At 49.3% G+C, this 15720-nt stretch overlaps 1 protein-coding gene across 2 annotated transcripts in view; it reads left to right on the forward strand.

Annotated features, from left to right (window-relative positions):
• Positions 1 to 14527, forward strand: part of EMP2 (epithelial membrane protein 2) — a 31215-nt gene extending 16688 nt beyond the window's left edge. For both annotated transcript variants that reach the window (XM_036280836.1, XM_036280837.1), the window contains exons 2-5: positions 4341 to 4475; positions 6879 to 6975; positions 10847 to 10993; positions 14266 to 14527. In XM_036280836.1, coding sequence (XP_036136729.1) covers positions 4398 to 4475; positions 6879 to 6975; positions 10847 to 10993; positions 14266 to 14453 — 510 coding nt within the window. In that variant the 5' untranslated portion in view covers positions 4341 to 4397 and the 3' untranslated portion in view covers positions 14454 to 14527. The remainder of the gene's footprint in view (positions 1 to 4340; positions 4476 to 6878; positions 6976 to 10846; positions 10994 to 14265) is intronic.
• The last annotated feature ends 1193 nt before the right edge of the window (positions 14528 to 15720 follow it).

Raw genomic sequence — 15720 nt, forward strand, 5'->3', positions numbered from 1 at the left:
AAGGTGTTTCCAGGGATCAGGACTGGGATAGGGCAGAATCTGCGGTTTTCCATCATATGCCTGTTCCATTATCCTTTTTTCCCCCTTAATCATCCCATGTATTATGTAGATCAAAATATTTTTTTTAAAGTGAAGTTCTGCCAATCATAAGACCTTGGTTTCTAGACAGGAACTAGAAAAGCTCACCTAGTGCAGTCTCCCACCTCCGGACAGTAAACGCCCAGACCCAGGGAGCTTTTTAGAGCATCGTGCTCAGCCCCTGAAGAGGTCGCCAAAAGCAAAACAGCATGGTTTGAGCTGCAGCCTGGTAAATGGTCACTGACTGTCGCAAGGTTGTAATGCGCCTCGAGGGGTCTCCCATCCAGGTTGAAGGGAAACTGGAGTGGGGGCCAAGAGACCCTCCACGGCCTTGCTCCAGCTTCACTGTGGGACTGGAGCGAGCCAGACTTCTCAGTTCCTGTCTCTGGACAGTCAGAGCTTTGAGTTTTCCAAGGGTCTTTCTACATTTACCAAGCTGAAAAAGTGACAGCAAAGAGCTTCTGTGGGCTGGTCACAGCAGGGCACAGCAGGGCACAGAGGGAGAAATAGATACTAGACAAGTGAACGAATAAGAGCCTTTGACACGTGCAAGTGTTCTGAGGAGATAAACCCGGGGACCGTGTAGATGATGCTGGGACAGGATAGATGATGATGGCAGTGTCACTGCCGGAGGGCGCGTGGGTACTTCACCTGGGTGATGGGGAACACTTCTCGGAGGAGGGAATGTTTGAGTGGAGACCTAGACCATGTGAGGGAAAGCCCGCTGGGGGTGGCAGGGAGAGAGTGCTCCAGAGACCACAGCTCCAGGACACAGCCAGGCCAATCTGGAAGAGCACTGTCCCTGCGCGGACAAAGAGGGAGACCAGGGGTCAGCATTCAGTATGACCTTATTTTAAGGAAAAATGAGTTTCTGTGCATGGCAAGGAGACATTTGATGTCACCCTGGGTGTAGTGGGCGAGCCTCCATCCAATACCCAGCCCAGGGAATTGTCTGTTCCTCAGTGTCTCCAGAGAGTCCCACTGGGTCCCTGCGCAGGAGGAAAACATGGTGTGTGTTGTGGGAAGCATTGAGCTCTGCTGGGAAGAGCCATGGGGATGGCAGAGGCTGGGCGAGAGTGGCCGGAATTATACTTCTGGAGGAGATAAGGGATGTTAATAGGTCAAAGATATGACATCAAGGCTTGTCCACTCTTCCAGGCCATGCATAAGAGTTGGTCCAATACTTTCTACCCCCTGAAGACCCTCTGAAGAGCAAGGCTGATCTAGCACTGGCAGTTCCCAGTATGCTTTGCAGTAAATCAGATTTTAATTTAATAAAAAGGTAATAAATTAAATGTTCATATCCTTTGACCCAGCACCTCCACTTTTAGGAATCTGTCCATGCAAAGAAGGAAGTTCAGGGAAGTTCACTGGCAGTATAGTTTGGAGTAGCAAAAGTCTGGAAATGACCAAAATGGGCACGGATATGAGGCTAGTTGAGTACATCATGGCCCAGACATACAGTGGAACACCAGGCAGCCACTCCAAGAATGAGGTGGATTCATATGGAAAGGAAGGATCTCTGACCCTGGCCAGTGCTGTTCAGTGGTTAGAGCATCAGTCCAAGATCCACCGGGTTGCAGGTTCAATTCCCAGTGAAGGGCACCTACTTGGGTTGCAGGTTCGATCCCCAGCCCTAGTCAGGGTGCATGTGGAAGGCAACTAATTGATGTCTCTCTCTCTCTCTCTCTCTCTCTCCTTCCCTCCCTCCTGCTCTCTCTAAAAAAATCAATGGAAAAAATATACTTGGGTGAGGATTAACAACAAAAAGAGACTGCTCTCTGGGGAATATTAAGTGAGAAAGGCTAGGTTGACTTAGCTTAGACTGAGGCCAAAGGAGCTTGCTGTAGCTCTCAGCACCACACCCCTGTCCCCCACTAGCCCTGGGGCCCCTGCAGCCAAGGGAAGTAGGGACTCTGGAAGAGCATACACATCCATTCCCAAGTCTAGAGGAAGGAGGGCTGGGGAAGACAAAGCACTGCACAGTGGCCCCTTGATGGCTGAGCTCCACCAATCCAAAAAGTGAACGCTGGACATCTCCTCCAATCAGGAGCGAAGGAGTGAGTGAGGGGTGGGGCATGAGGCCAGAAAGGTTACTCTGGTGCAACTCCCTCTAGAGAAGTGTTTCTCAACCTTCCTAATGCCACAATCCTTTAATACAGTTCCTCATGTTGTATGTGGGCATATCTGCATGTGGGCGGACCTGCCTGGAGACGGATAGAGGAGCGGTGTGTTTTCCCATGGTCTTAGGCAACCTCTGTGAAAGGGTCGTTTGATCCCCAAAGGGGTCACAACCCACAGGTTGAGAACCCTGCTCTACAGGGAAACATGAGGAATGAAGAGTATGTGTTCCCACCTAACAAATCTCTCTGGAAGAGGTATCAGGAAACTGGGAAGAGTGATTGCCTGTAGGAAAGGAACAGGGAGACTTACTCTGATCTAGAGATGTAGGGGTAAAGGGTCATTTCTAGTCCGTCTTAAAGATTCAGGGGATCTCCTCTACTTATGAGTAATTCCCTCCAAAGCTCTGGCGAGGTCGCTAGATCTGAATTCCAGATGTCATCATGGAATATTACTTCTTTATTCCCCAATTTTCCTGGATGGCGAAATTCAAACCAATCTTTAGCCACCCTTGTATTCCCCAAGGCCTTTCTAGTACACTGAACTCCGGACCTTACTTGACCCCTTGTAAAAACTTTCCCTTTTCTGTGCAAAAACTTATTCCTAATGTCTGGAATTCCCATTGAAATCAGTCTCGGGTGTCAGAGCAATGTGTCCCAGACATTAGGCATGTGAGAACCACCCCCGGGATTTCTGCTAACACTGAAGACCACCTGTCCTTTTATTTACAAAATAGTTTTTTAAATGATTCACTCTTTTAAAATGTCAATAAATTTGTTTTAAGGAGACTTTATAGCTCTACTATAAATTATATTTCTATAAAAAGAGAGAACCTTAGCCCTGGCCAGGTAGCTCAGTTGGTTAGAGCATTGTCCCAACACACCAAGGTTGCAGGTTTGATCCCTGGTCAGGGCACATACAAAAATCAACCAATGAATTAATAAATAAGTGGAACAACAAATTGCGCGTGCTCTCTCTCTCTCTCTCTCTCTTTCTCTCGCTCTCTCTCCCTCTCTCTGTCAAATTAATCAATCAAAAATTTTAAAAAGAGAGAACCTTAAAGTAAATGTTATTATATTAAAACAACATTGTTAAATTCTAACTACACACTATGGCCTGCCCAAAGTTCTGCTTATTGTTGTTTTAAAAAAATGGCGCCTATTAAAGAAAGACTAGCGCCAAACTGGGTCTTTTCTCCTTGGTGGACTCAGAAAATTTAGAATGAGGACTTTCTCCCTCTACGGTTCAATGTTATTTGATAACATATTGATACACCATCCAGAATCATGCCTTGTAACATGAATTCCACACTTCGGGAAAGAATGAGTTAAAGCCTTTTTTCCCCCTTTTTAGAGTCTTAATTATATGTCCATAGGCATTTGTGTCTTCTGAGCTGGACAGTATGTAAAGTCATTATCATCCTGAAGTTTACAGTCCTGCCTGATGAGGTTGGCATTTTGGAGTTCCTGCTGATATTAAAGTAATATCAGCATGGTACATGAGTCTTTTTCTTCTTCTTTTTTGCGAGGGTCAGAAATGCATCTCTTTGGAGGCAGCATGTGGTGGCAGCTAAGAATGACGCAGGCTGAAACAAAGCGGGATTTGTCTTTTTTAAAAGAATTGGAAGAATCTCTGAGCTGGTTCACTGGGTTCTTCCAAATGATGATGCACAGAATTGCAGCTGGGACTGCCCGGCCTGAGCTCTGCAGCCAGGCTCATTGTTAATGAGTCCGGGAATAAGGGAGGGAGAGCTGGCAGAGGGGAGAGCTGGCAGAGAAAGGGTGGAGGGTTTGGTACAGTGCAACTCTCGAGGTGGGAGAGATGGTATCAAGAAAAGACTTTTTAATGATTCTACTTCGGTGCGTTGTGGCTGCACCGTCCCAGCCACTTGATCAGGGGGAGGGAGCATAGAGAACTCACACCTGTTTCTCAACCAGAAATGACATCCACCAGTGCTGCTTACAGCCCATTGGCCAGTATTAGTCACAGGGTCCAACCTAACTGCAAGGGAGGCTGGGAAATGCAGTCTTCTAGTGCCCAGAGGGTGGGGAAATAAATGGCCGCTGTCTGCCACACATTGTATTGGCTTGTTTTTCATTTTAATTTTGTTGACAAATACGAATTTCTCACACTCTCTTTAGAACATCTCTCTCTCTGGGCTGTCCACGTGACCTCTCGCCCTCCCGTGCCCTGTGAAAATGTTGGTGCTTCTGGCTTTCATCATCATCTTCCACATCACCTCCGCGGCCTTGCTTTTCATCGCCACCATCGACAATGTAAGTTCCCTTTCCCTCTGACCATCCCAGAACCCTTGGATCCCACAGTTAATAGCAGGTTTAAGAACTCCCCAAGGTGCCCGGCTGGTGTGGCTCAGTGGTTGAGCGTTGACCCATGCACCAAGAGGTCACCGGTTCGATTCCTGGTCAGGACACATGCCCAGGTTGTGGGCCAAATCCCCAGTGGATGCAGGAGGCAGCCAGTCAGTGTTTTCTCTCATCGATGTTTCCATCTCTCTCTATCTCTAAACAATAAAGAAAAAAAAGAACTCCCCAAGGTGATTACACTTTGGGGTTGTCCTGCCTACAAGGCATGCCCATCTCTTCAGCCTGGGCCTGAGGGCTCTGGCCTAAGTGTTGGGTTTGGAGCATCCACATTGAGGTGGGCAGGGACCTTGGTCCCCTCGTCCCTGGCTCCCCCACAGAGCCTGGTGTGATGCCTTGGTTGTAGGAAGCCCTTTGAGGACTTGGCTTAAATTCAGCCCTCCTGAGGTCAGTGGCTCAGCCTTGGCACTGTTGTCATTTGGGGCTGGAGCAGTCTTTGTTGCGGGGGCCATCCTGTGCACTGTAGGGGGTTTACCCACGTTCTTGGTCTCTGCCCCCTAGATACCAGCAGCAACTATATTTGTGACAACCAGAAATGTCTTTGGACATTGCCAGTGTCCCATGAAGGCAAAATCATTCTCAGTGGAGGACCACTGCCCTAGATCCCCCAGGTGACCCACCCCAGGGCATCTCTTTCCCTCCTGTCTGACATGCCCTGGCTGACAGGATCCCTTGTTGCTGGCCCACCTGCCATGCCCTCCCCAGCAGAGCCCATGCTGGGAACTTTCCTGACTCTACCCATGCTCCCATGAAAAAGTTAACTCTTCCTTTAGTATCCAGCTCTCAGCCACGTGGCAGGAATGCATTTGGTAAATAACCTATTGGCATAGATTAATATTCCTCCCAGCAGGAAAAGAAGCATTTTACCAAAGGTCCTCTGTGGCCCACACCTCCATCCAAAGGCCTGGCTTCAATCCTGATCATTTCAGACTGCAGAGACATTTAGAGTCAAAAGCACTGCTCAAAAAGCCAAAAAATGCACCTTATAAGTGGCCATCAGCTCTGCCTACATATAAGCTTCTGTTGACTGATCATCATAACAATAACAGACCACAGCCCTGTCACTTAGATGTGCTCACACTGGCCAGGTCCCGTCTAGGCCCTTCAGTGTGCTTCATATCAGTTCATCCTCACAAGTTTATAAGACAGGTCCGCTCCTGGCACTGTTTTGTGATGAGGGAACTGGGCCTTAGTGCAGGTAGGGTTCCCGCTGGAGTTTACACTGCAGTAAGTGGCAAAGCTGGGATTTGAACCTTTCCAGATCTCCTGGCTTTGGGTCTTGTAAGGGCAGATAAGTGCAGTGATCAGGTGTGAGTTGATGCAAGTTTTCAAAGAACTGCCATGAGTAAGTAGGACAGGGATCACACTGATGTCATGAATTAAAGTATTTGCACCTTGCCGTTATCCAAAGGGCCCCCACTCAATGAAATAAATGGTATTGAATGTTCTTTTAGAAGCTCCTTTTCCTGTTTCTTGCATCTGGTCCTTTGGGGTTCTGGAATGGTTGCGGATGTCATAAACTGGATAGACAGACATTAGGGACAGAGAAGCCATCAGCCACAGCACAGCTTGATCCTATGGAATACTGTGTCGTTCTATTACTGTGGCACTCACTGGGAAGACAGATGGGCATTCTTGCCAGTCAGTGAGTCACAGGGTATTCATGAGTTAGGAACTGTGCTTGGCACTGTAGCAGGACATGTAGTGGGAGCTCAGTGAACGACGTGGACTGGATGAATGGGTGGGGGAGATTCCAGTCTTTGGGGGAATGGAAAGCAGGACAGCCTTTGGGGGGGGGGGGTGGCGACAGCAAAAACACGGAGAGAAATGAAAGCATGTGGACTGAAGGCATGAGAGTTTTGTCTGATCATTGCACCCATAACAGCCCCCGCCCCCCGATTCCATTCTTTTCTCTGCCGTCACCCCTGTAGCTTTGTGGAATTTACCACTGTCTATTTATTACCCCCAACTGAGCCTGTCTCCTCTCCTCCGCCCCACGAGGGCCTGGACCATCCCTCACTTTACTCTGACCAGCAGCGTGGACATCACCTGGGTGCTTGTTTGCAATGCAGATTCTCAGGCCCCGCTGCAGACCTCTCGAATCAGAATCTGCCTTTCAGCCAGATCCTCAGGCACTCACAGGCACACTGCGGATGGAGAAGCACTGGTCCCCAGAAGTCCTTTACCCCATGCCTCACACTAACTGGGAGTCCGTGTTTTCGTAATTAACATAATTAGGAGCCATTGTTTTCATGATTAACAGTCAGCCTTTCCCTGTGTTTCCATTTTGTGTTACAGGCCTGGTGGGTAGGAGAAGGATTTTTTGCAGATGTCTGGAAAGTCTGCGTCACAGTCAACGACACGAACTGTACAGTTATCGATGACCAATTTTCATGTGAGTGTGATGCGGATTGAGAAGCACTGATGAAAAAGGGGCCACCCACCAGGGTGTCCCTGCTCTCTGACTCCTCCCCTCTCCCTCACCCAGCTTAGGGGAGGGGCCTGGTGGGGGCTCAAGGGCCGCAGCAGGGACACAGGGACCAGTGGGCTGGAGACAGGAGGGGTGTGGAGAAGCTAGAGGCTGGAGAGGACACCAACCCCACCTACGTTGGGCCCACCCTTCTGTTTCTTAGCCAAGCAGAGCTTCTCTTTCTCACACGGGGTCAGCTTCAGCCCTCCTCTAGAATCTTCTCCCCCTTCTCATTTGTCCACGCCTCCCCTCTCCATAGGCTCAGAGACTATTTGACATGGTGTCACTTCCCAGGGTTTCATTAGCCTTCTGTCTGGCTCCTTTGTGAGCTGTGCGACCTTACCTTGGGGCAGATCATTGGAGCGCTGGGAATATCAATATCTTCAGCTGGAAATGGAGGCGATAGCGATGCCCCTGCCCTGCCTGCCTCTGCACAGGCCCCAGTCCACAGATGGGCTTCGCAAATGCAGAGCATCCCACTTACGAGCACGCTGACTGTGCTCCCTCAGTAGAACTGATGGGAGAGGCGCTCTGGGGCCTGGGGAGTGATAAAACATTGGATGCCCAGTGAAATTTGATGTCTCAGACAAACCGTAAATAACTGAGTTTACGTAGATATGAACATGGGACATACATATACTAAAAGAAATTATTCGTCGTTTATCTGATATTCAGATGGAATGGGCATCCTGTGTTTGTTTGCTAAATCTGGCAATCTTATTTAGGGCGCAAGGGACCCTGCTCACTGGCTCCTAAAGTCTCATCGTTCCATCAATAACAACATCAACAGTCATAGTGCAGGCAGCCAACGTACCAGTAGAAGGCATCGTTTGCTGAAGGTTTACTGTGAGGCGCAGGGCAAAGCCCTTTACATAAGCAATCTCATAGCCCTATCTTTCAGGGACCATTAACCCCGTTTTAAGATGGGGAAACTGAGGCGCAGAGCGGAAACCTAAGTTACACAGCCAGGACTAGCCGATGGGATCCAGATGTGATGGACTCCGAAGCATGTGCCCTGAACCGTGTCTCGCAGTCCCTGCCGCACCCTCCTCTGTGTGTTGATCTGCCATGCTACCCCGTGACCCCGAAACAACCCTCCTTCCCTCTGCTGTGCAAGCCCCGGCTGCCGCCAGTGTGCGCCGTCAGCTGGAGAGCTGGCCTGCTCCGGGGCAGTGTTTTCAAGCCTCTATTATTCTTCCATATGGAACTATTTATCCCCTGTTACTTTTCCTTCAAATAACAGGTTGGCAAACTGCCAGCCAAATTCAGTTCCATGAAATAAGGATGGTTTTTATGTGTTTAAAGAGTTGTTTAAACGAAACAAAACAAAAACAATGAAAAGCAGAACAGAAGTAAATGTAACCAGGGACTACATGGCCACTAAGCCTAGGGTATTTACTGTGTGGCTTTTACAGAAAAAACATGCTGACCCCTACTTTAAAGTCGCTCATTGTTTCCTCACCTCCATTTATTTTAAAAGGAACTTTACATCCCTACGTAAATGATCATCTGGAACCATTTGCCATAAAATAAATTTAACATTTATTAAAAGTGTTACATTGAGAATCAAACGTTATTAAATCCTCACGAGATGCACCTGCCTCTTGAAGGTCGTAAGACTGTTTCTGGTTCTTTCCTTGTTAAAAACCAAGCAACCACGAAACCCAGCTATTAGCAGGTGTTATAACTGCTAAAGTGCCAAGTGGAGAACTCCTCCTTGAGGTCCTGAGATACATTTAAACAAGAGCAAAGTGAGCGTCCCTCTCATGAGGCGAGTTTCGTTGGTCGGTGTGCTGATTGGACCCCACCTGTGCTGAGCTGGCTGGCCACCAGTGTTGCATTCTGCACCCACCCCCCAACTTTGAGAAACCCTGTTCTAAAAACATGTCCTGTTTTCCTAAAGCCATTGTCTCAGTCCGTCTGGGCAGTCTGTAACCACTGACTGGGTGGCTTAAACAACAGACATTTATATCTCACCAGGTACAGGCAGATCTGGTGTCTGTAACAGCCTCGGTGGCAGAGAGCAGAAAGAGGAAGCTAGCTGTTGTGTATTTTCTTACAAGGGCACTAATCCCATTACTGAGGGCTCCACCCTCATGACCTACTCACTGCCCAAAGGCCCCACCTCCTAACACCGTCCCATTGGTGGTGAGAATGTCAACAAATGAATTTTGGGGGTGACACAAACATTCAGTCCACAGCAGCCATGTTTTCCATATTTGCCCTGACACCTGGAGTCTTGTTGAAAAGACAGACTCCTAGTGCCCACCCCAGGATGAATGTATCGGAATCTCAGGGAGGGAGGCCCAGGGTGGCTCCTGGAATTGGAAATTTAGGAAGCCCCACTGGAAGCCAGAGGGTCACAATCATGGTCCTACATTGAACTTGCCACCCCCTCCATGCCCGATCCCAACACCCGCAGAGATTCTGATTTATTTCATCTCAGTGTAGCCTCCCGGATGTTTTTATAACGGAGCTGTAATTTACAAGCAAGAAAATGCAGACTTCTCAAGGCCTCAGTTCAAAGAGATTTGACAGTTATGTATACACCCATGTAACCACCATCTAAGGCAAGACAGAGAACATTCCATCACCCCAGAAAGTTCCCTTGGGCCCCTGCAGCTCAGTTCTCACCTCCCCCTGCCTCGAGGGCAACCACTTCTGACTTCTTTCCCTATAGTTCCCTTTCGCCTGTTCTTGGACTTCAGAGGGTGCAATCCTGTGGTATGGGGGAGGGGCAGGGATGTCTGGCTTTGGTCCTCTGTGAGCGATGAGGGGAGGGGCTCCCTGCTCTCCCTGGGCCTAAGGTGCAGCCAGAACTCACAGCGAGCCATTGCTGTAAGCATTTCATTAAGTATTTAACAGTATGCCTCCCTCTGGTCACATTGTAGGCAAGATTGCAAAAAGAAAGAAAAAAAGGAAGGTTTTTCTCTGTAGCTTTGAGCACAGTCCCCTCACCCATCTTACCTGTGTCCTGGTGATAACATCCAGCCCTTACACAGCCTTCCTTTGGAGGCAGCTGCTAAAATCCTTCCATGGATGACTTCACCCTACTCTCCCAGCCTGCTGAAGAGGGAGCTATTACTGTCCCCATTTCGCAGGTGAGGAAACTGAGGCCCACAGAGGTGGCCCCAGTCCCTGCACTTGACCCCCCTGTACACCTGCAATGCAGGGCTCCTGTGTCCTTCCCTGGGCAGCACCTCCCCCAAGACTGGCTCCTTTCTCCACCCACACCCCCTTTCCCGAACCCCAGACACTCACGCCCACACCCAAAGGCCAATCTGAAAAAAACCTCACTTTCCTTTTCCTAGGGAGCAGCACCAGGCTCACTCTCTTAAATGTACTTTCAGAGGGTCACTGAGTCCTGTGATCCACAAGAGAGCCCCTCCAGGGGTCTCTGAAGTACGGACACACTATTCTGACCTGTCCCATCCTGACCTCTTGAACCAGAATCTTCCAGATTGGACCCTGAGGATTTGTGCTTTTAAAAAATCCCCTGTCCAAGAGCCAAGCACTTGGGAGCAGGAACCCAGACCAGGAAGAACGCAGAGCAGGTGGTTCTTACTCCGTGTTCCAGATAAGGACACGGGGCCGTTGGGTCAAGTGCACAAATGGACACTAGAGGGAGGACAGTCGGGAAGATTCCTTGGCTGCCCTGTGCTCATACTGTGCAGACAACAACCTGACACTCGCACTTTAGTCTCGTCACCCCCACTCGAGCTGGCACTGTCCCTGTGCACGCCAGGGGCCCAGCGGCCTGCAATCCTCAGTCGTGCACCTTGGTCCCTTCCCACAGATTACTCCACGATGCAGGCGGTCCAGGCCACCATGATCCTGTCCACCATTCTCTGCTGCATCGCCTTCCTGATCTTCTTGCTCCAGCTCTTCCGCCTCAAGCAGGGAGAGAGATTTGTTTTAACCTCCATCATCCAGCTCATGTCATGTAAGTAAAACGACAGGCTTCCTGGAATAGGCGCTCCCTTCCCAGCCACCCACGAGTGGAAGCCAGGAGGAGCGTGGCCGGCGAGGGCTTGGAAAGGAGAAGTTGGCTGCCGTGCCACGGTGCTGCTGTGGGACATTTTATATTTTGGAGTTTGGATTTAGTTACGGGGTCAGGGAAGGCAACCTTCCTGAGCTGGAATCTGTAGGGTGAGTAGGAGTTGCTGTAGAATGGTCTCTGTTGGTACAGAGGGGAAGGAACAGTGTGTCAGGCAGTGGGAACAGCATGACCAAAGCCCTGTGATAGGAGAGACTTACTTGGCTGGCCAGTGGGGCTGGAGTATAGAGATGGGGGTGGGGGTATGATGCAAGCTTCATCAGAGAGGCAGCTAGGGCAGGACTTCATGGGGTGTTGTGCATTGTAAACCTTCTAGGATTTGGGGGTCTTTGTCCCAAGCTGGTGGGAAGCCATCAATAGGTTTTTTTTAGGCTGCTTGGTGTTAGAAGTGCCCACTTTGGGCCAGGCCTTTGGGGGCTGCTGGAGACACAGAGATGAACAAGACACGGTCTCAATCCTGGAGGGACTTACAGAAAAAAGGTGTCTGAGAGCACTTGTTTCTCTTTATGAATTTTAGCGAGGCTGAAGTCAGATGAAGAAGCCTTGTGCCACAACTTGCTTGTTTGTTATTGTTTCTCAGTAGAGTTAAAGTTTTCTGATGACAAAACTGGAAGCCCCTGCCCTGGCCAGCTTGGCTCAGTGGTTGGAGCATCGGCCCTTGGACCAAAGAGTTACTGGTTCGATTATGGTCAAGGGCACATACCTCAGTTGTGGTTTGGTCCCCGGAGTTGTGCTGGAGGCAGCCAATCGATGTGTCTCTTTCACATCGATGTTTCTCTCTCTCTCTCTCTCCCTCCCTCCATCCCACTCTATCTGAAGATAAATGGGAAAATATCCTTGGGTGAGGATTAAAAGAACAAACCCAAACCAAACCACTGTACTTCCAATCTGGAGTCAATGGGTAGCTTGACGAGGATGAGAAATCTGTACTTTGGAGACCACCTGCTGCCTGGCTGTAACTACCACCTCCTTCCAGCCAGCTGTCTGTGTCCCAGACTTCATTCCCTGCAGCCCAGAGCCAAGACCAGGCCCAGCATGGCCCCAGGGCACGTCACCACAAACACTGAGGTGATCTGTGTGCCTGTGTGTACCCTGAGGACATACAGAGAGAGAAACATTGGTGTGAGAGAGAAACATCCATCAGTTGCCTTCTGTATGCTCCCTGTCTAGAGATCAAACCCACAACCCAGGTACATGCCCTGACCAGGAACTGAACCGGCAACCTTTCGGTGCACAGGATGACGCTCAACTGAGCCACTCCGGGCGGGCTGTCTCAGTTTTAAAACTGGGTCCTGCATCCCAAGAAACCCCTCAGTCCTGGGCAAAGCAGGATGGTTGGTCACATACAGCATCTTCGTGACGCACGTTAACTGACCGACCAGGGTACAAGCAGAGGATGAAAGCATTTCAACTATAAAAGACCCTGGAAGGTCACTTGGCCTCCGAGCCCCAAGTCCATGAGGACCCCTCTGGGGACCTGTTTGAAGTGCAGACCCCAAAGTCCCATCTTGGCCTCTTGAATCAGACTCTGCTAGGTTAGAACCTGGGGACTTGTGTTCTCATCCATGAGCCCAGCACTTGGGAGCAGTGACCCGGGCCCAGTGAGGCTGCGAGAAGTAATACGACTTGTCCAGGGCACCAGGGAGGGGGTGTCTGCTCTCCTGCTTCCTTTACTTTCTTTGTATCTCCCAGTGAGAGGCCTGGACACCCCATTACTCGCACCACTAAGGCGGTCGGATCTCATCACTTAACACGCAGAGATGGGAGTTGGGGAGTTTCCTATTCAAGTTTACTTTCTGTCACTGTCTCCATTTGTCTATTTGTCTCTAAGGCCATTTAGTCAAAACTGATTACCTTGATATATACATAAGAAAATTCCCTCAATTTTGATACAAAAGTCATATGCCCCCTTTTCTGTCCACAACTCCTTTGACCATTTTCTGGTCCTCGGACCTGCCCTCCCTGTTCTGCCCCAAGCCTGCGGTGTGTAGACACCATATCAGTCGGTGATGCTCAAGCATGAGCAGCAGATGCTCCAACCCACGTAAGAGATGGGATGCTGGGGCAGCTCACAAGAAGCAAAGGAAAAGCTGAAAACTGGCTCTTGGATAGAGGATCCAGGAAGCAGGAACTGATGGGAAGTCGCTTCAGGGAGATGCCGGCAGAATCAGTGTGAATCAGAAGACAGTGTGACATTGCTCTGGATTCAAGTCTCCAGGGACAAAGATCTGATCAGCAGACATTAGCATACACTCAACCCTGGTAGAGAGGGCTAGGCACCCTGATGGACAGTCCTACCTGGCCAGGAGAGACAGTAGGTCCCCCAAAGAAAGTCAGGGTACTTAACCTTATCCTAGCATTAATGTCTGTGAATCAGTTAAGATGCTTTTGGCTGCAAATAAGAGAAAATTCCAGTTAACCACGACTTCTACCACAAAGGCCTTTTCTTTTTTTATATAACAATGAGCCTGGAAGTGGAAGGTGCCAGAGTTGGTTTGGCACCTTAGCAACAGTATCACAAACCCCTCCCTACTCTTTTCACCCTTCAGAGTGTCTGTGATAACCCTCTCATGGCCCCAAAAAGGCTGCCACAACTCCAGACATTCCATCCTGACCTAATAGTATCTAAAGTAGTATGCAAGGAAAAGTATAGAGTTGAATAGTTGGGGACAGAAATTGTGCAGGGTCTGCAAAGCCTAAACTGTTTACTTTCAGGATGAAACCTGGCTTAGATCAATTATGACTAATCCTCTAGTCTGGACACATAGCTGCCCAGCTAAAATTGGGTTCAGCACCCTGGTTGGTGTGGCTCAGTGCTTAGAGTGTAGGCCTGCAGACTGAAGGGTCAAAGGTTCGATTCCTGGTCGAGAGCACATACCTTCCTCCCTCCCTTCTACTTTTTCTAAAAATGGCAAAAAATACCTTCGGGTGAGGATTAACAACAACAAAATTGGTTCAGCTAGCAAGAATGGGAAGCAAAATGGTGACGGGGGAGGGGGAGGGGCAGTGATACTCTGCCACAAAATATTAATTAGAATCTTTCCAGTCAACTGAAATAAATACTTATACTAGAGCTTAAGTTGGTCTTTAATAGTCCCCTCAGGTACCTGGGACACACTGTGGTCCGTGATTTATTGGTATCTGCACTTTCTTCTCAGGCCTCTCTGTCATGATCGCAGCTTCCATTTACACAGACCGACGCCAAGACATTCACAACCAAAACCCAGCTGCCTATCTCTACACCTCGGAGGGCACATTCGGCTACTCCTTCATCCTGGCCTGGGTGGCCTTCGCCTTCACCTTCATCAGCGGCCTCATGTACCTGATACTGCGCAAGCGCAAATAGACACCAGGAGCTTGGCGGCTTTCACTGCAGTACAGAATCTACATTCAGATAACCGTTTTGTATATAATCAGGTTTTTTTTTTTTTTGTGGTTTTTCTAGCAAACATATTGTTTCCTTTAAAAGCCAAAACAAGAGAAGAGATTTTGCATTCATGAGATCAGAGCGCAGACTATGAAGGCTGGAATTCAGAACTCCGGCCTGTCTGAAAGTCTCAACAAGACAAAGCCAAAAATCCAGCAATGCTCAAATTCAAAAATGTTCAGCAAGATGTTTCTTAACCACAGGGATGGGTTGTGATAACGAGGCCGAGAGAGCCGGGTCCGGGGGGACATCTTCCCCATGCCAAGCTCCTCACCTCAGCTTCCTTTCCCGAATCTCTCGGTGTTCATGGTGGAAGGTGGGGTGAGGGGCGGCCAGGTGAGGGGTGAAACCTCCTCAGGTGTTTTGCCCAGTTCCATGTGAGAAACAGGTATGGACCCTGGTTCTGCCTGTATCCAGATCACAGCCCCTAATCACCTGTAATGGGCTAGGTCCAGAAAGTGCCACCCAGATCTGCAATGTCACCTGCTTGCCTTGGGGAAGGGGGGTCAGATGTGGGCTCACCCTGAGGCCAAGACTCATCCTGTGATTCCTAGTACACCTTGTAAAGTGCAGACTATGGGTTCCTCCCCTAGATCTACAAAATCCAAGTCTTCAGGGATGGGGCCCAGGAGCCTGCATTTTCAACAGGCTCCTTCTCTATGATGCTCACGTGCCTTAAAGTTGGGGACCACAGTCCCAGAGCCAGGGGAGTGGAGCTGCCTCACAAGTGGTAGAAATCTCATAGTATCAAGCTTGCGAGGTGGGTCTAGCCCCACTGCAGACCAAAGCCCTGGCCTTCATCAGCTCTTGATTCTTCCCTGTCTCTTCCACCTGGTTTCATCTGGACCACCCAAACCCTAGTCCCAGGCCACGCACCCCAACAGCCAGCCGCCCTGGAGTGGTGCAGCCTCCTTATAACCCTCAGAAGGCCTCTCCCTTCTCTTCCTGTCCTGCCTTCTAAGCTGGCTGGCCTCAGTTAACCCCATTTCTAGAGCCTCAGAGGACCCATCCACCATTCATTCATTCATTCATTCATTCATTCATTCATTCATTCATCAGCATAAGGCTTGCATGTGCCAGGCATGGGGATGCCAGGTCAAGCTGATCTCTCCTTATGGGGCTCATCATCTAATGGAGGAGATGAATTAAAAACCAATTAGGAGAACTAATTAAAAACTGTGATAAA

Source organism: Molossus molossus, unplaced genomic scaffold (genome assembly GCF_014108415.1).
Source record: "Molossus molossus isolate mMolMol1 unplaced genomic scaffold, mMolMol1.p scaffold_m16_p_3, whole genome shotgun sequence".
In the NCBI taxonomy this organism is placed as follows: Eukaryota; Metazoa; Chordata; class Mammalia; order Chiroptera; family Molossidae; genus Molossus; species Molossus molossus.